General features: G+C 24.1%; 3 protein-coding genes across 3 annotated transcripts; 2 read left to right on the forward strand and 1 right to left on the reverse strand.

The window, feature by feature from the left end:
• Positions 1-1,855: 1,855 nt before the first annotated feature.
• Positions 1,856-4,988, forward strand: LOC112596538 (ATP synthase mitochondrial F1 complex assembly factor 2). Its single transcript, XM_025342274.1, has 6 exons — positions 1,856-2,054; positions 3,878-4,062; positions 4,131-4,241; positions 4,307-4,487; positions 4,571-4,686; positions 4,769-4,988. The coding sequence occupies exons 1-6, from the start codon at positions 1,940-1,942 to the stop codon at positions 4,934-4,936; spliced, it is 876 nt and encodes a 291-aa protein (XP_025198059.1). The 5' UTR covers positions 1,856-1,939; the 3' UTR covers positions 4,937-4,988.
• Positions 4,989-7,697: 2,709 nt separating this feature from the next.
• On the reverse strand, positions 7,698-10,707 carry LOC112596537 (CCR4-NOT transcription complex subunit 9). The gene is made up of 5 exons (XM_025342273.1): positions 10,497-10,707; positions 9,628-9,943; positions 8,648-8,846; positions 8,499-8,586; positions 7,698-8,050 (listed from the first exon to the last, which is right to left on the reverse strand). The coding sequence occupies exons 1-5, from the start codon at positions 10,625-10,627 to the stop codon at positions 7,873-7,875; spliced, it is 912 nt and encodes a 303-aa protein (XP_025198058.1). The 5' UTR covers positions 10,628-10,707; the 3' UTR covers positions 7,698-7,872.
• Positions 10,708-14,845: 4,138 nt separating this feature from the next.
• On the forward strand, positions 14,846-18,405 carry LOC112596557 (transcription termination factor, mitochondrial). The gene is made up of 6 exons (XM_025342311.1): positions 14,846-15,214; positions 16,409-16,587; positions 17,362-17,458; positions 17,659-17,809; positions 17,881-18,127; positions 18,194-18,405. The coding sequence occupies exons 1-6, from the start codon at positions 14,986-14,988 to the stop codon at positions 18,317-18,319; spliced, it is 1,029 nt and encodes a 342-aa protein (XP_025198096.1). The 5' UTR covers positions 14,846-14,985; the 3' UTR covers positions 18,320-18,405.
• Positions 18,406-18,960: the final 555 nt, after the last annotated feature.

The following is an 18,960-nucleotide window of genomic DNA, read 5'->3' on the forward strand; positions in this document are numbered from 1 at the left end:
GTAGTTTAAATATTTATTTTTATTTTATTAAGTACGTAAAATTAAAAGTGATGTGTTTCGAGTTTCTATGAATTACAATAAAAAACTAAAATTGATTAATGAGAAAATGTTAAATCTCCATGATACAGTGTTTATATAATAATACAATATAGAATCCAATGTCATCAAAATTTAAACTTAAAACACTCATAAAAAATATTTGTAAAATAGTATTCAACTTTTTTCATTACTTTGTAAACAAAACTTATATGGAGTATCGTATTAAATTTTAAAATATTAAATATTGTATTAAAAATGATATGAATATAAAAATAAATTGCAAATGTCAATTACTGATATTTTTATGTAATTTGAGCAACTTTTGAAGAACCTTCTAATCAAATTTTCAAGTTCCTTTTTACCCTAAAACACAAATTTTATCAAGTTAATATATTATAATTCAAGAATAATAAAATAACACAAAAAAGAAAATATAATAAAAATAATAATAATAAAATTTTATATTTTAAAAATTATTTCATGTCCAGTGAGTTCTTATAAGAATACTTAGTGAAAATGTTCATAAAAATAATAATAAATGATTTTTATAAACAATGATTTATCATTGAATTTAAATTGTATACTTACCTCAATGATGAGATACATGTAAAATCAATAAATCAATCATTTAACATTTCTCAAATTTTATCGTAAATAGAAAATTATAATATAAACATTTGATGAAAATTTGAAATACCTACGGTTATTCGTTTTAAAATTACACTTAAAAAACTAAAATTGGATTTGGTTAGATATCCTTAGTTTTCTTTAATTTTTTATTTGTTTTTCTTAATTATAAAAATAACGGGAATTTTTAACTTTAATCTCTCTAAAGTACAAACTAGATCCAATTAAATATCCAAATCCACACTCATTTTTAAAAACTGAAGGATTTTAATGACAACTCAATGTGTACTCGTCCTAGTCGTCCTCCAAAATAAAAAGCCACTTCATTGTTAAATCAATACATTCATTGCTGAGTATCCAAAATATATTCCTTACATCATATTATTATAAACTTATACAAATATGAAATCAAAGCTAATAAGCGATTTCTTTGACAATCAGCTTTAGAGTTACTTCATACTTGGCTACATAAAACTGCAAGATAAAGCCATGAAATAATACGAAAAGTCTGTAACAATTCGATTAATATTTTGTCTATTTTATACTTAAAACCCTGTATTGCGGCTTACAAGTTTCATTTGCTATCACATATCACAACTATAGGGATGTAAGCTTAAAACCTAAGCGTATTTTATACATTTGTGGTTTACCTCAGCCGCAAGGCGTTAAGCTGTAAACCTCAAATCTGTTTTCTAATAGCTATGCAATTTAGGGTTGCCAGATTTTAAAATCACCAAACTAGGACATCATATTGAAATATTGAATAACCTTTTTTTTTTTCTGAAGCTTTTAAAAAAAAAGAAAGACAAATTAACTTGAAAACATGTCGATAAAATTTAGATAACATAATACCTAATGATATAATGGTACTATGTACAATATTGTTCTATATTTAATTATTAAATAATACAATATTAAAGTTATTTTCTCTCGGCTTCCTTTAACCGGTACAAAATTAATGACAGGTCGGGACATGGTGTTAAAACCGGGACGAATGGCAAGCTTATCTATGGTCAATTCAAAGTAGAGGATCTTTAACACGACATAGAATTTGGATACTGGACGTGGATTAAGAATGTTTTAATCATAGACATAAAGTCATTATAAGGTCTATGATTATTGTATTGATCTCGGTTGACAAATGTTATCACTTATCAATAAGTAGTTATCACAAACACAAACTGTCTAGATAAAATTCGTAATTTTCTGTACTTGGTAACATTTTTTATTGAATTTTTTAATTTATACATTATTTTTCAGAATTTAAACAGAAATGTTCCAAATCGTACATTGTTTAAAATTCATAACAAGAAACCAAATCCAGACAAAATTTAAATTACATAATTTCACAAAAATTTCATCACCTGCACGCAGGTCTTATGCTATCAGTAAGTTAAATAATTTAATATTTTATTATATTGTTTTAATTTCTGTTTTATTAGATAGCTGGTATTTATATTTCGATTTCATATCTGTATAACAGGAAATAAATATAAAACTAATCAACTATAGTTTGTCCTACAAGAGATCATGCCGGATTTGCACATGTAAAATAAAATATGTCCGACTTTCTAGGCCGTTGTATCCCCTTCATGCATCCAAATTTCACAAGAATTTAATGGGGTAACGCTGAGATGACTAGTTTTTGTTTTTGTAAGGCATGATCTCTCTGGGCAAGTTATATTTAACTACTGTTACCATATAGCCAAATAAACTAAATTGCATACAATTTTTAATTATCTTTTATAGTGGATGATTGCTACTTCATTTGTTAATTTTTGGACCAAGCTCTTACTATTTTTGTATTAAATGTTGATTGGTTTAAATGATATTTAAATTAATTTTAAGATTAATCTATATATTAATAACAGTTGTTTTTATTTATTTTAACAAATGAACATTTTAATAATATTATAATACATATGTATATATTATATAAATATATATATTTAAATGAGTTTCATTTTTTTTTACAAATCCATTTATGATTTTATAAAAACATTTAACATATACTTCTTATTAATTATTATATTAATATTTCTTGCCATTTAACAATAAATATTTCAATATGATACATGTATTGTAAAAAATAATTATCTGGTTTTATTTAACTCAATTTATAATTTATAAGTTATATTTTTCATATTCAGAAATGCTACCAATGTAATAAGAAAAAAATGAATAACAACTTTATTTTTCTTCTAATTTATTTTTATTTTATACATATTTCTAAATGTATGTTTTGAAAGACTAATATACACATTATATTTCATCTTGTACATTCTGGATTCTCACTCGACTACTTGCTCTACTCATATCTAGTTAAAACTTACATTACTAATTGGTTTATTAGGAGGTATCATTTCTAACATAAATCCGTAATATGTTGACTCTGATAAATATTTTGTATTAGAATTAATATTGAATATCTTAAGAACTAATATCTGAGTTGTTATTATTTTTTAATATTAATCTAAGTACCTAACGGTTAATCAAGATTATTATGTTTTTTTGGAATTTATGTTGTATGTTATCTACATTTTTTTTTTTTCATGTCTTCAAATCATTGTTTGAAAAGGTTCTTGGATACATTGAGTAAGTGCCACCACTCTTCTATCAACTGCCATTCAAATAAATTGGTGGCACCACAGTTTTTTATATCATATTTGACTTTGACGCATCTCCATGTAAATTCTATAGATTGAATATTTGCCCCTGTTTTCAAATCAATGAAGTGAAGCTGGTGATTTACAATTTTATGTACATACATTTTATAGCAATATAAGTGACCATGGCTTATGTTGCTATAGCCTATAAGCCATTCATTTGTCCAAGTGAATTGTGAACCTAACTTCTACTTTTTTGTTTAAAAATAGGAAGTAATATAGCTTTATCTCTCTTTTCAACTATCAATAATCTATGGTTAGTAATACCATCATTTCGTTTACAGTACAGTCCGAACACTCATTGACCTTGTACAACGTAGATATTACAGATATCACCCGAAATATAGGTAGATAACATACAACATGATCAAAGTTAATGTAGATGACATACAACACAAGTTATATTTTTTTTTATAAGTACCTTATTATGTTATTATTTCCAATTCTTAAAAAAAATAAAATTAAGTTAGATAATACTCGGTTAAATTTTTACTTAATAACAATAATACAAATTAACATTAATTTTTTTTTTTTTTAATTTTCAGATAAATTTTATAAAACCACTTCTATTATTGAAAATAATGATTCATATGGAGTATTACTTGATAATAGCAAATTAAAAACACCATTAGGTAAAGAACTTATAATAAATAATAAAGCTTTGGCTCTTGCTGTTGCCGAAGAATGGGATATGCAAAAAGAACATATAAAAACAGATCCTATGCATTTGGTATAATATTAAATTTTTAAATATAATACTTAATATATGTTATATAATGATATTTATTTTCATTTTAGACAAAGTTATGTTTTTTGGCAGTTGACAACCCTAGTGATCTTTCTGAACACGAAGTGGTACAACAAATATTGTCATACCTAGAAACTGACACAGTCTTCTTCATTTCTGACGTAATGTTCTTTTTTTTATATTGAGTTTTTGATTATTTTTTTTTAATTTTAAATTACTTTAACAGACTGATAATGAGCTAGAAAAATTATTGATGGAAAAATGGATGCCACTAATTCAGAAATTTAATGGATATTTTGATACCAATTTAAAACCATCCAAAGGTATTTCTGTTGAAAGTCTTGATGCAAATACAAAGGCATTAGTTGAAAAATATTTTTTATCGCTTGGATTCCCTGCTCTTCATGGTTTGTATAGTATATATCATAATTTATATTTTGTAGTTATAAAGTATTTTCAATAATATTTGTATTATTTTACTTAATTTAAGGTGTTTTACATGCCGTTGAAACTTTAAAATCGTTAGTACTTACTACATGCTGCTTACATCAAGATATTTCTGTAAAGGATGCTGTACTATTATCTAAGATGGAAGAAGAATATCAGGTAAAATTTTAGTATTAATTACATTTTATTACCAAAAATTTTATTTTTTTTATTCATAATAAATTTTGTATTAAAATTATAGTGTATGAAATGGGGACGCGTGGATTGGATTAAAGATTATGTAGACAATGATTCAATAATCAGATTATCAGCTGCTATGTTATTTATTTATTATACGCTCAATCCTAAATATAAACCATTAGCTAAGCAAGATAATTATACTCAAAGACAACAGTCTTTAAAACAGTAATTAATACGTTGTGTATAAATAATTCAATAAAAAATAGAAAATATCCTTAGAATTATTTTGTTTTGTCTGAAAGCAAAAAGAAAAGCATGAATATGTATAATCAATGATAAAAATATGTTTGTTAGTTATTATTTATACAACAATATTTCACTATTCAAATTTGAAGAAAAGTATTGTTTAATAATTTTTGAAGGTGATGTGTTATTTCCATACTTTGTATAAATAATTTTGAGTCATAATTATCAATAATAGAAGTTTTATAAAATGTTTCTAAAAAATAAAAACTATTTAATTATTAAAAAAATATTGATCCTATTATCTAGCCTACTTTTATTTGTTAGAAATTTAAAAATAATAAAACAATGTAGGTGCTCAACACAAAAATATGTATTGAATTTCATTCTTGATAAAACTATTATTTAGAATAATATTTAAAAATAACAATAGCTCAGATATTAATCCTAAAGATATTGGATTGTTATTTTATTATAAAATATGTTTAAAAGTATATATTTTATTTGATATGATTTATGCTTAATTATTGATTAGATGCATTAATACACATACTTTCCAAAAGCATTAAAGTCTATGTTACTTGAATAGGCTAAACGTTGTGGCAAACACACATACAACCTCAGCCTCATTTATGATACCTAAGTCAAACCAAAACATGCATTATAAATAAATATTTATCGTATTTGAATGATTGGGAGTTCAGATACGTGTTATTTAGCGATGTTAAATAACAATAATTTACCAATTTATGTTTTGAATACCCAAAATATACACCATATAAGGCCTATGTCTCAGAAGTAAACTATAAGAATGATATGACAGTGTTGCATATTGTTAGATCTTATCATATAATACATTCATTAGATACTGCTGGCCATAATGAATACTATATTGCTAAAAATATTTTGACAAAAAAAAAAAAAAAATACAAAATAGAAAATTTGAAAGAGAGGTTAATGACTTTGAGATGAAATTTATATTTTAGACATTTAACACTTATAGAATTAGCATCAATAACAGTTGAAACCAGTTACCTTCAAAGTTGACAAACACAAAAATCTAACATATTCGTTTGTAAAATTTGTTTTATAGACATTTCAAGATTAAATTTTGATAAAATAAAATACCTAAATAACAAAAAATAATGATTATACTTCAAGGAACAAGAGAAGGAATCCGTTTCGCGTGTGCAGACTGCTAATTGATGGCTGTGACAGTTACGAGGTCCCATTTCTGCCACTATGTACCTTTTATATACATTTTACTGTGTTGTAGACTGTTAACGATTGAGATTGTACAACGTTAGTAAGTCAAATAAGCGGAGGATGCGTGGATTTGAACGCAATTTAGTCGAGACACAGCTTAAATCTCTTGTGGCATCGAGTGCTTATAGTTATAGTTTTCATGTAAGAAATATTATTGTAAACATTTTTTAATATATACAATGTTAAGATTAATTTTTACCAGACATTTTTAAGTTATTTATTCAGTAAATCTATTTACAATGTTCTACAATAATACCACGAAATAATATTAATATAAAAACACTTGACACCTACAATATAGCAGTGACTTCCATAATTTATCTTTCATTTGGTCCCATAAAACATTATAAAACAAAATATATTTTAATAACAAAATATAATATATTATATTAAATTTTAATTTGATCATAAGTTCAGCAGATTGTTACACTCATAGATTTCACCAAATAAAACTTATTACTAAATTTTTTAGTACGATTCATTTTAAATTATAAAATATAAATTTGTATAATAACTAAGAACAATTATTGACACAATTTATAAATGTTTTTGAAATAATTCATGTTTAATAAACAATAACATTAAAATTTAATAGTCACTGTTAAAATATCGGTAAGCACCTGTTAAACAAATACTTTACTTTGTATAGTGATAATTAATATATATATATATTGTATTCAATATTATAGTCTTTGGAAAATAAATTTATCAAATTTTAAAACTAAATTAATCAATTGAATTCTATTGGAGTGAAATGTAGAATATCTTGAGTCTTATTTAAATTTTTTTTTTTAATAATTTAACTTTAAAAAAATTGGACATTTTAAATAACTTAATCATAATTTAGTATGAAGTAATTGTTATTCCTAGACCTGATAGCTATTAATGAAAAGTACAATGTTATATGAATGTTTGTAGAAATTGTGTTTTAACTCAGTAGCTAATAATATATGTTGGAATTTACTCGGATAAGTGGGATTGGGATAGATGATACAATAGACAACTCCACATTTCTTGATAACATGGTCTTAACTTAAAAGAGCCTAAATAATAAAACAATAACAATAATCTAAGATCTATATCTATTCATATTGAGATCAAAACTTTTGAAATATTTCTTTATTCTTCTGCTAAACACGTGTTTTCCTAAAGTGTATGTAATGCTGTGAAATTATATTCTTGTAAATAAAATATATTAATTATAAATATATAATAATAATAATTATTTACATTTAATAAAAATTGAAAACTAACTAATGAACTTTAACATTTAATTATTTTCATAAGTATAAATTAACAGACTGAAAAATGTTTATACTGATATCTCTTTAAATTTATATGCAAATTATTAAGAAAACTGAGATAGCAAACAGAACAGAATAATAATCATTATTATTGTTCTTGTAATTATTATTATGATTATTGGTATTGTTGAAAGGTAATTGCTTAAAATGTTCTACTTAAAATAAAAATAAATAATAATAAGTCAGACTCAAGTTACTTTATTATTATTTAAACCCCTTCCCACCCAAGTAACACATTTAAGTCGAGAGATAAGTACATTGTCATTCGCTACTAATTAATATCAAATTGATATGGTATATCAAAAGACATGTGAGTTTTGTTTGAATAATAGACATTTTAAAAGCTATTAAATTATGGTTTGACGAGAGATGGAACACCAGGAGATACGTCAATAGGCATAACAGACTCCAAATTATTTTTCAATAATAACAACCAAGCAGCAATCGTCTGGTCTCTGGCAAGACAGTCAGAAAAAGTCGACATATCTTTTAATTGATCAGGTAAACATTGTCGTAATGCTTCGCGAGCTCTGAAAAAAATATTTTTTTTATTTATTATTTAGTTATAGAATGATTAGTTATAAAATAAATTGTTTTGTAACTTAAGGAAAGAAAATAATACTATTCATTCTACTTTCTTTACTGTACAAAACGTTATTATACACTACAAGATTTGAATAAATTCTTAATTTAATAAAATCTTATTTTGTTAATAGATTTATTATTGGATAGTCATTTAATCACTAATGCACACGGATATAAAAATATTTTTTGGGATAAAATAAAGCTAACATTTTAAGATACATAATATAATATACAAGACATGTAAATTGATTCTTTAAAATATTATGAAAAATAAAAAACTCAAAGAATGTCTTTATTTTGTAATATATATTACTATGTATTCGAATGCTAACTTTTAATAAACTAATCCACCTATTTATTACTAAAAAAATATACATATAATCATTTTTATACCTTGAGTTCTCTGACAAACGAACATAACATCCCACAACATGTCTCAGAAGTCTAGTAGACGGTTCTCTTTCAAGTGCCAAGACCATTTTTTCCCTGAAAATCCAATGAAAAAATAATAAGAGTTTTTATTGATATTATAGAAAAAATACTTCCAAGTATGAGAGCAACATGAGAAAACCGATCGTATGTTTGACAAATGTAACTTAGACCATTATCATCCATGAGTATTTTTTGCAGTATAAAAGTTGATAAAGTTTTAGTTAACTCAAAACCGGTTTCCATAATACGTAGACACAACGGAATAATTTCAGTTGTTAGAAGGAAAGTAATAACTTCTTGTTCTTCAGTCTGAAAAATTTAAGCATCAAATTATTTATATATCATCCATAACCATTTGTTAACATTGTGCTCACATAAAATCATCCATCTAACTTGAATAATAATTTGTAATTACCTATCATGTCAATTTTATTACTCTAAACAGATGTAATTAAATTATTTATTATAGTATATTTTATTATAACAGTTATAAAAAAGTACTAAGTTTCATTTTTTTTTTCTAAATAGAAAATTTAAGTAATATTGATTACAAATAATTTAATTTTTATAGGATAAAACTAAATACACATTTATTGTATTCCTCTATGTTAATTTTTTGATTTGTAGGAACAAATTGATCATATATATATATATATATATATATATATTATGTTAAACATCATAGCAATACTTAAAATGAGTTAAAATATATTTATAATTAGTAGAAATAAAAATAAAAATGTGTACCATTATGCTATATCTTCAGTATTTACAACTTTTTTAAAAATTCATGTTTTGATAATCTTTAATGTATTAGTTAAACTTGGTTTATAATTTATAGAAAATTAAAGTAGAATATTTAAGAAAATTAGACCCAACTTTATTAAGTTTATCCACCATTGTTTTATCTTGTTATAACAAAATGAAAAAAAAAAACTGTAAATTTAAAGAAAAATACTTCATTCAAATAAAATAGCACTTATTAGATAAAATTTTATAAAAGTATACCTACTTATTATACTTTTATGTTATTAAAAAGCTTTTTTAAGTACCCAAAATAAACACAGTTTTTATAAAATTTAATATTTACCTTCACTAAAGCTCCAATCACACCCAAACTTGTAAGTCTTAAATGTTCAAAATTACGACATTTGTTGGCATTGTGTAGAAATGGATACATGTAAAGAGGTATCTGGGCCTTAAGGAACTGAGAACGTGTATCAGGGTGAGCACCTACACACTGTAAGAGTGCCAGAGCATTGCAAAGACGAGTCACTTGTTGAAGTGACATAGTTGGAGGGTTAACAAATTGATAAGTAGACACAATTTCAAACAATAATGCTGCTATAGTGCCTGTCGTATGCCAAATCATTGGACCAAGATCATGGATAATATCGCGTCTTGAGCTGAAAAATAAATAAAGTAAACATATTTTTATTTTTAATAAGTAGTTACAATGTTTGTAATTTATATTTTATTAAAGTTATAATATATAGTATTAACATTGTACCTACAAAATAGTAATATAAAGTAACATATAGAATTTTCTATTTAACTCAAAACTGCATACCCAATTAAAAATTAAAATGATAATTAATATATATTATAATAATTCAAAAAGGTTAGAAAAATAATAATATAGGAAAAATTTGGTATGAAAAAAATATATTTAAATTAATGTCAATAATATTAATTTAGTTGAACAAATTGCTTTTACTCATTGAATTAAAAATGTAATTTAATAATAATAGTGACTTCAATCATGCCTTGAGTGTTTACCTAATGCTATCACCATAATTATAAACAGCTTTGTAAAAAATGTAATCCAACATTTTGCAAAAAAAACAATGTTGTTTAAGAAATGTTTAGGCTTAGTTACAGGTCTACAATGTTATATAACAGTAATACACTAAGTAAGATTTTTATAACGTATTACTTAAGCGATGAGAGTTTTGTTACCTGAGCTCAGAAAGTGCATTTTCTCTGGTTTCAGCATTGCACAATTCAACAATCCATTGAAATACTTTTTCACGATCGTGAGCGGCCTGACTGAGTTGTTGAGGCATCTGAACTGAATCCAGTTTGAACATTTTGTATGATTTTGTTTTACAACAAGACAATTAAAAGCATCAAACAAAAATACACAACACAAACAAAAATATTCACAGCGTTATGGTTAGGTATTAAAAATGAGAATGAAAAGGTTTTAAAATAAAATAAAAATGGTGCTAATAAAGGTAATACCTATTACCAAATAATTATAACGATATTAATAATGAACAATAATGACGAAAATAATAATAAGTACAAAATAGAGAACAGTTGTAAATTAAGTATGTCGACGCAATAATATATCACTTATACCTAATTAAAAAAAAAATTCTGTTATCCGAGTTATACGATTACTATAATATAAAAATGTAGAATTAAGTTTTCTTATAAACAGCTCGACCAGCGAACGACGATTTGCAAACACAAAAATATTGTAAACAAACTAACAAAGTACGTATATGGATGGCAGATGCTGAGCTGCTTCCGACGCTTACCGTCATGCATCACCATGGAGATATTATATAAGATTGACGGTGAACGGCCAAGGGAACATGTATAAAAGTGATAACCGATGGCATACCGAATGGTAAAGGTTTGTTATCGTTTGTATGGTTGACGACGCGAACGCAGTAGTGGTCCTTGGATACAATCGTTTTATAGGAAATATACGTCAATGTTCGTAAAGTCTTTTCGTCCCACCAATACTGTAATGCTGCGTACACACTTGGTAATATTTGCGCATTGCGCGTAGCTTACTAACGTAACTTAGATGCACTATTCGTAATACCACCCAGCAACACTCTTTTGATGCTACTAGAATTTTCCGACAACTTGTAGAATGCGATTTGACTTCGTCGCGTATCAACTTTTGTACGCGACGGTGTTACGCCTTCATGTCCACATAATATATCACTGTTAAGCGTCTACGTTACGTTTCATTTCGCGCAAATGTTAAAAGCGTGTACGCAGATTTACTGTCTGACGTCTGTTTAACTGTCGACTGACGAATGACGACTGTTCCAACTTCCAACTAAAAGTAAAGCAATTGAATAACAAAATAAAAGAAGACAAAACGTTGGCAGGTGGGTACCGCTCCGCTGTATCTACAGTAGGTCACTTTAGTGGGTTTATTAAATTTCAATGTCGCTATAAAGGCTACACATGAATTGCGTCCCGATATATAATAATCGATAAGAAGGTACACGAAATATGTCCAGCTCTATCTAAATGACTACACGAGTTGTGTCTCACTTTATACATTTACGACTATTTTATAATAATATTTTTTTCCCAATTCTATTTAAAACAGTAAGGTAACTTTTAAGCAGATAATACTTTTAGTTTGTATACGGGAAGGAAAATTATGTTTTTACGTTAAGACGCAACTCTCGATAAATATCACTGGGACCCAATTTGTGTGCACCGGCTATAAAAATGTACCTATATACACCAAAAACGATTCTATGCGAAACATTGTCAAATGTCAATCTATATATTATCATTGAATATATTTCCATAAATCGTTTTTTGATATTGTTATTTAAGTAATTTATTAGTGTTACGGTAGATAGATTTAATTTTTTTTTTAAATATTACATTTAGGTACCTATTCAATCATATTATACTTGACTATTGTGATTAATTTTTGAGTTAGTAGGTATTAACTTACCGTTAAACAGTGTGAAATGGGAATATCTTAAAATTAATCTACATAATATTTTAAGGTTGTCATCATATATGGTAAAATTTATAATATACCTACCTAAATTAAAGTTAAAAGTCGTCACGAATAATATTTTTAGATTATAACAATATAATGTACATTGTTTTTACATCGAATTTTCAAACCTTAATTAAAACAACTGAAGAAAAAATGATTTTGTACCACGAAGTAATTTGTATTTTTTTTGTGATTTTGTAAAAATTTGATCTCAAAATGCATATAAAAAAATTGTACTTCTGTATTTTTAATTTATTATTACAGATAATAGAACAACTTATGTGAGATATTTTATAAAATTTAAAAAAAATTTGACCTAGTAAATAATTTTTTTTATTAATATTTATTGGAAAAAAAATAATACACAAATAGCAAATTCCTCATGCCTATAAATAGTTAAATAATAGTCAAAATATTTTAAAAATTGTACCATGTATAGAAAATGATAATTCAAACACTCTTGTAAATTTTAACGTCCTACAATTATTTATTTTTGAATTAGATATAAAAATAACGAAAATTGTTTGAAGAGAGAAAGGAATTTTACAAATTAATGAATATTATGCAATATCGTAAAAATTTAAACTTCAATCGCTCAAAAAAAAAAAAATTTTACTTATTGTTTGAAATTAATTTAAAATAAATCTAGATTATATATACAAATAGTTTTGTTACCTATGTTCAAACCTTAAGCGTGAAATATGAACATTAAAAACGTTATGTATTTTTAATTTTTAAAAATTGTCAATTTTAGAAATGTTGATAAAGTCAAATGCTTATAATACTTTTTATATAAATATAAATAAATAGATTAGGTACATATTTTGAGGTTAAAGTACTAAAAAATTATAATATTTTATAAAAGATGATTTTTGGGTACCTACTCAGAAAACGGCAATTTGTATAGGAAATTAAAGATTAACAGTCTTTTCTTGTTTTATTTTATAAATTAATTTTTCATTCTTTTTCGGCATCAAATTACTAACCAGTAGATAACGTATCTTGTATTAATATTTAAGTATAAAATGCCTACGTATAAATCTATACCAATAGAACAATTTAACACTAAGTATTCTGCATTTTTAGCCTTCAATCTAATTATTAAATCAATTCGATTAACAAAGAAGTAAGGGACCATCTACAGCTCATAACTTAATTCCTTGTATTATGTATTATATTTAAATTGGTATTTTACAAAAATTTAAGAATGTTCATTGTAATATATTAACGATTTTAGTTTGGTTACACACTGTACGCATGATAATATTGTTTAAAGCATATAACAATATAGTTATTAGTTCATTTATTACACATTTCATAGTTGAATATATAAGTAAAAAACAATTATTAGTACATGCGTTATGCATAGTTATACAATAATAGATTTAATTTAGTAAAGTATTCATAAAGTATACATATTTAAAATGATTAATTAAATATTCAGTGTATAACTGATTATTTAGTTAGCATAGGTAATATTTAAATTTAATTTTAGATGCGATTGATAGAAAAATAGCTAAAGAATAGTCAATCAAGTATAATATTTAATGTAGCAGTAACTAAGTACCACAATATAGTATCACGTGAAAATAAATAATAATTTATATTTTATTTTCTAGAATATGTAATTAATATTTATATAAATAATTTAAGACGATATCAGCAATTTGTTTTAATAATACATAATTATAATTTTCAAAACAAAAAAAAAAGTATATTAATAATAAAATATATAATTTAAATTTAAATGTTATATATAACTTAAACATTTTTTCTTTTCTTTTTTCAAGTAGTACCTATTGAATCAAACAATCTTCCTATGACCTACATAAAAATCACACTGAAAGTAAGTTATAGAGGTACCTATGTAATAACTAATAAGTGAATACCTAGGTATAAAAGCATGAAATTATGAAAGGAAATAATTCAGAAAAGTAATGAATCAAATTATTTATTGACGACATTATATATTATAAGTCTCAATTATTAGTAAAAAATAAAAATCATATTTATTTTCTGAAATGGATGCTAAATAAGTTCCTAATCAGTTTTTACTGTCATGAATCTAGCTAGGTTTACTAGGTTGTACAAAGTGTTTCTAACGAAAACTAGATTAAAATTATTCCTCTGTTTTTATTCTAATTACTTATAAATAAGTAATACCTAACTTTAACCACAACGATCGGATTTTTTCAGTAACATACACGATACCTATTAATATCTGACTATTATAAAGTTTATTACGTTTTATTCATTTTACGTACCTACCCATTACGTATGTACTATGTAGTATGTATATATTTTATTAAAATCCGTAATCTAATAGTCGATAGCTGATAAAATATTCAATTCGTTGTTTACTGCTTATTTACATGTTTTACCGTGGTATAATAATATAATATAATCGTCGTGGTTTTAATCAAATAAACAGCTTATCTCTAAATTGTATTTATATTGTTATCATGATTTTTATGATATAATTTCATTTTCCAAGACCAAGCCACAAAACTTAAATAAGAAATTCATTTACTTGGCGTTGAACTTAGATATCAATGTTCATGTATCTTCATATTGTTATTATGTCTTGTACAATTATTTAAACTTACATTGTTTCCTATTTTACAATGCTCAATTTAAATTTCTTTTAAGTTTTAATTATCAATACAGGACAACAAGATGTTAGTCTCTAATGTGTTTAAACCAATAAAATGTTTAAATGCAATTAACTTAAGAAAATATTTAAGTTCAATGATTGATAAAAAGCCAACATTTTCTATTCAAGATGAAATTGGATTTAAAATGAATTGTAATTTAAATCATAAAGAGAAATTCGACGAATGTCTTAAACACGGGATTACTTCTAATACAGTTCTTAGTAATAAATGGATTTTCAATATTAATTTAAGTAAGTAAAATGATAAAATATTAGTCAACCAAAAAAATTATGTATTATTAATTTTTTTCCTGTTTAAATTATACATTTCGGTTAAATGTTTTTAAATTATGATTAAGGGGATTCAAATTGGTGATTTCAATGGTCTTGGTCTAACATATATATCATTTAGGAATTTAGGTTTATTTTATTTCTGATATATGTTGATTGACAGTTAATCGAATTCCAAAAATATATTTAAATTTTTTGTAAATAATATTTGAGAATTAAGATTGATTCTTACATTTCACATATTATTATTTTTTTTTATGAAATAAAATACATTTTTAATTTTTACTTTTGCTATGAAAAAACTTTTAAGATTTAAAGTGATAAAATCAATAATGTAAGAAAATTAATCTCAGTAGACTTGCAATTTAAATTTCTTTTCTGAATTTTTATTGCATCACTAAATCAATTCAATAAATATATTTTAATACAACACATCTAAATTGCGCCTATTGAGAAAATTCAAAATTTAATTTATGATGTACAAAACATTTTTATTAACCTTTTATCTGTTAAATTTGTCCTATGATAAAATTGTTTATTGTTACTTGTTAAACTCATTTTTAATAAAGTTAATTTCTAGTACTTACCAAGTTTGCATTAATATATTATGATTTATAAAATATTTGTGTTATTAAATACATGTATATTTCTAAATTCCTGAAAATCTATGTATTATTAAATACATTTGTTATTACACGTGTTTCATAATTACATGTAAATCCATGTATTTAAGTTCATGTGAAATAATAAGCCCCTGTTGGTAATAGAGGGTAAAACCAGAGATGCATTTACATTTCTGACGCCCTAAGGTACTGTTTAAGCGCCCTCTTTTAAGAATAACTTAAAACAATACTCTTTATTTTTTCTAAATTTCTCGCCCTTAAAATGATCTAACCTGGAGCAATGTTTTCATTGAAGAAAAACTTAACATTACTTAAAATAATTAAGTGTTAGTATAATAATTACATGGACTACAGAGGACATACTTTAGGTAGAAAATTATACCATTCCAGATATGAAAGTGAGTGAAAATACTCTTCTACACCAATGGATTGTTTGGTTATTTGATAGATAGATAGTTAAATAATGTTAAATCCGTGTTTATACAATTTAATAGTATTATAAAAAAATGTTTTTGATGGTTTTTTTTTCCAGATCATTTAAGTAATGGACTAACATTACTTAAAAAATGGAATCCCAAAAAAATGGATGATTTGTTTGTACTTCTTCAAATGCCTATGAAAAAACTTGTATTTCTTACTAAAAAAACTCAATTAGAATCACAAATTGTGCCACGTGGAAACAGAGTTTATTATTTTGCATCTACTTTTGAGGTTTGAATGTATACATTTTATACTGGATCATATATTATGTCTTAATTTATACTGCTTTACCTAATTTATAAATTTATGGGAAAACTTATTTTTATAACAAGGACATTTTTATGTTAAAAAAAGCCAAAAACCATGCTTAAAATTTTTAATTTTGAGAATGGTTTCTGCTAGCTAATTAGATGTTGTTAATCTTTAGAGTTTTAAAAGTATGTCTCAGTATTTAAAAAACAAAAATTAAGGGAAAATAGTAATTTTTATACAATACCAGTTTTATTATTTTTGGTGAAACTCAAAAATTAATTATTTTATTTTTTTTATACATTTCAATTTTCGAAAATTTATTTTTTCAGGCTTAGACATTAAAAATTTAATAAAAGATTAATAGCTCAATTAAAAGTTTGAATTTTCAAAAATTTGTTAAAATTATGAAAATATACAAACTATTTTGTAGTTATAAACTTATAAATGTATAGTTGGTTTATTTTACTACATAGTTTTTTACAGCTAAGGATTGAAAGGCCATATGATTTAATGGCAAGGTGATATAATACTATGTATTTCATATGGTTAAAACTTAAATGTTGAAACATAATGATTTTATATTTTATTATTAAGATAAGTTGAAATTTAATTAATAATTGTTATTTCTGTTTAAAATTGTATTCAATAGAATATCTAAACTGTATTCTTATGACTATATTTGAATATTAAATAAAATCAGAGTTATAACAATAATATAAATATCAGTGATGAACAACTAATTTATATTTTTAGAAAAATCCCCAAGAAGTATGTTACCATTTGATACATTACAAATTTTTATTTACACGGAACTTTGCAACTCTTAACCACATATATCATATTTTGATCGGTAATTATTTAATTTATTTTACATAAAATTAAAAAATAAATCATGCTTTTTACTCAAAAATAAAAGTACTTAAATATTAAAACTCAAAAAGTACTTTAAAATGATGATATTCAGGAAGTGTTCTATTGAAAGGCATTTTTTTTTTTTAATTTACAATTTAATTCCTGGCTTAACTAAATATTGTTTTTATATTTTTTAAGAAAATAACGTTGATAAGAATGATATTTGGAAAGATACATGGATATTTATGTACAGCATTGAACAAATAAGTCAAAGAATTTCTCTTACTAAAACAGCAAATTTACCGATTAAACCTTGGATGTTACGATGTAAACCTGAAGTATTCGAAAGGTATTAATAAAATTATTATTGAATTAAATTAATCTAATATAATATAATATATATATATATATATGCATTAGGACTATAGAGATAAAACAAGAAAATAGAGTAGTTCTTAATAAAGACTCTACTGCACAATATTTAGCCAAAAGACTTAAAGTACCTGAAAAAACTATAAGTTATATTAGTTCAAAATATCCTACAACATTGAGAGTAAGTCCTATTAAATTGAAAGAAATATTAGATTTTCTTCTCAAAGAAGGATTCAAACCTACACATATATTGAGTACTCCACGTGTATTTACTCACAGTATTTCTACTTTACAGGTCAGTTTTTAAATACTTTTTAAATTGAGTAAGGATAAATAAATTTGATTTATATTTAATTTACAGGAACGATTAACTGAGTTGAGAGACCTTGGTGCTGAGCCTACTTTAACTGCTTTATGTAAAAATAAAACAACTTATCAAGAATTAGTTAATAAATTAATTTTGAAAAACACTAAAATATATATTTAAGATCTTATTGTATCATGCCTAAGAAGTAATAATATATGTATACTTTTTATGTAATTTGTATTTTAAAACAACAAATGATAGATTAATTAAACACTTTGTTGAGATAATTATTATTAGCATAATGTTGAATTAATTAATTTTATTTTCCTCTCACATCCAAAACAATTTATACGTATAATTCTAGACTTATTAATTTCAAGGGTGGTCTGGATTGTATTTATTTATTATTTATATGTATGTAATATAATTTAAAATTTATAACAAACAATAATTTTATTATAGTACTTTACTGAAAAAGAATAAGCAAATACAATGCTTATGCAATACAAATGTATTTTAGTATTTGTTATCTATTCATAATATTTTTAGTTTATATTTTTATGAGTGTATAAAACATAATCAATGAACTGTTCAAATTTAAAAAAAAATAAAAAGTAAAAATAACAAACATAGGTAGCTAATTTATGTGTTTTACAAATTTTAATGTGTATATTAATCTTGTCTTTTCATTTTGATTCTTAATTTTATGGTAATGTACTTAAATAATTTATACTAGTTTAAACTGTTTAAAGAATTGAAAAAAGATTGTATGATTGTATGCGGGAAGGGGAAAATAAATCCCTAGAGCTTATTTTTGAATG

This window comes from Melanaphis sacchari, unplaced genomic scaffold (genome assembly GCF_002803265.2).
Source record: "Melanaphis sacchari strain LSU unplaced genomic scaffold, SCAv2.0 Contig32_pilon_pilon, whole genome shotgun sequence".
NCBI lineage: Eukaryota > Metazoa > Arthropoda > Insecta > Hemiptera > Aphididae > Melanaphis > Melanaphis sacchari.

Excerpts from the sequence above, each read along its gene's own strand:
- LOC112596537 (XM_025342273.1), bottom strand. The coding sequence starts at position 10,627 with ATGTTCAAACTGGATTCAGTTCAGATGCCTCAACAACTCAGTCAGGCC. Across the intron at positions 8,847-9,627 it reads TGATTGGAGCTTTAGTGAAG|ACTGAAGAACAAGAAGTTAT; the intron begins GTAAATATTAAA and ends TAAATTTTTCAG. Across the intron at positions 8,587-8,647 it reads TGTTGCTCTCATACTTGGAA|AAATGGTCTTGGCACTTGAA; the intron begins GTATTTTTTCTA and ends TTTTCAGGGAAA.
- LOC112596538 (XM_025342274.1), top strand. The coding sequence starts at position 1,940 with ATGTTCCAAATCGTACATTGTTTAAAATTCATAACAAGAAACCAAATC. Across the intron at positions 4,242-4,306 it reads CAGTCTTCTTCATTTCTGAC|ACTGATAATGAGCTAGAAAA; the intron begins GTAATGTTCTTT and ends TTACTTTAACAG. Across the intron at positions 4,488-4,570 it reads TGGATTCCCTGCTCTTCATG|GTGTTTTACATGCCGTTGAA; the intron begins GTTTGTATAGTA and ends ACTTAATTTAAG.
- LOC112596557 (XM_025342311.1), top strand. The coding sequence starts at position 14,986 with ATGTTAGTCTCTAATGTGTTTAAACCAATAAAATGTTTAAATGCAATT. Across the intron at positions 15,215-16,408 it reads GATTTTCAATATTAATTTAA|ATCATTTAAGTAATGGACTA; the intron begins GTAAGTAAAATG and ends TTTTTTTTCCAG. Across the intron at positions 18,128-18,193 it reads ACAGTATTTCTACTTTACAG|GAACGATTAACTGAGTTGAG; the intron begins GTCAGTTTTTAA and ends TTTAATTTACAG.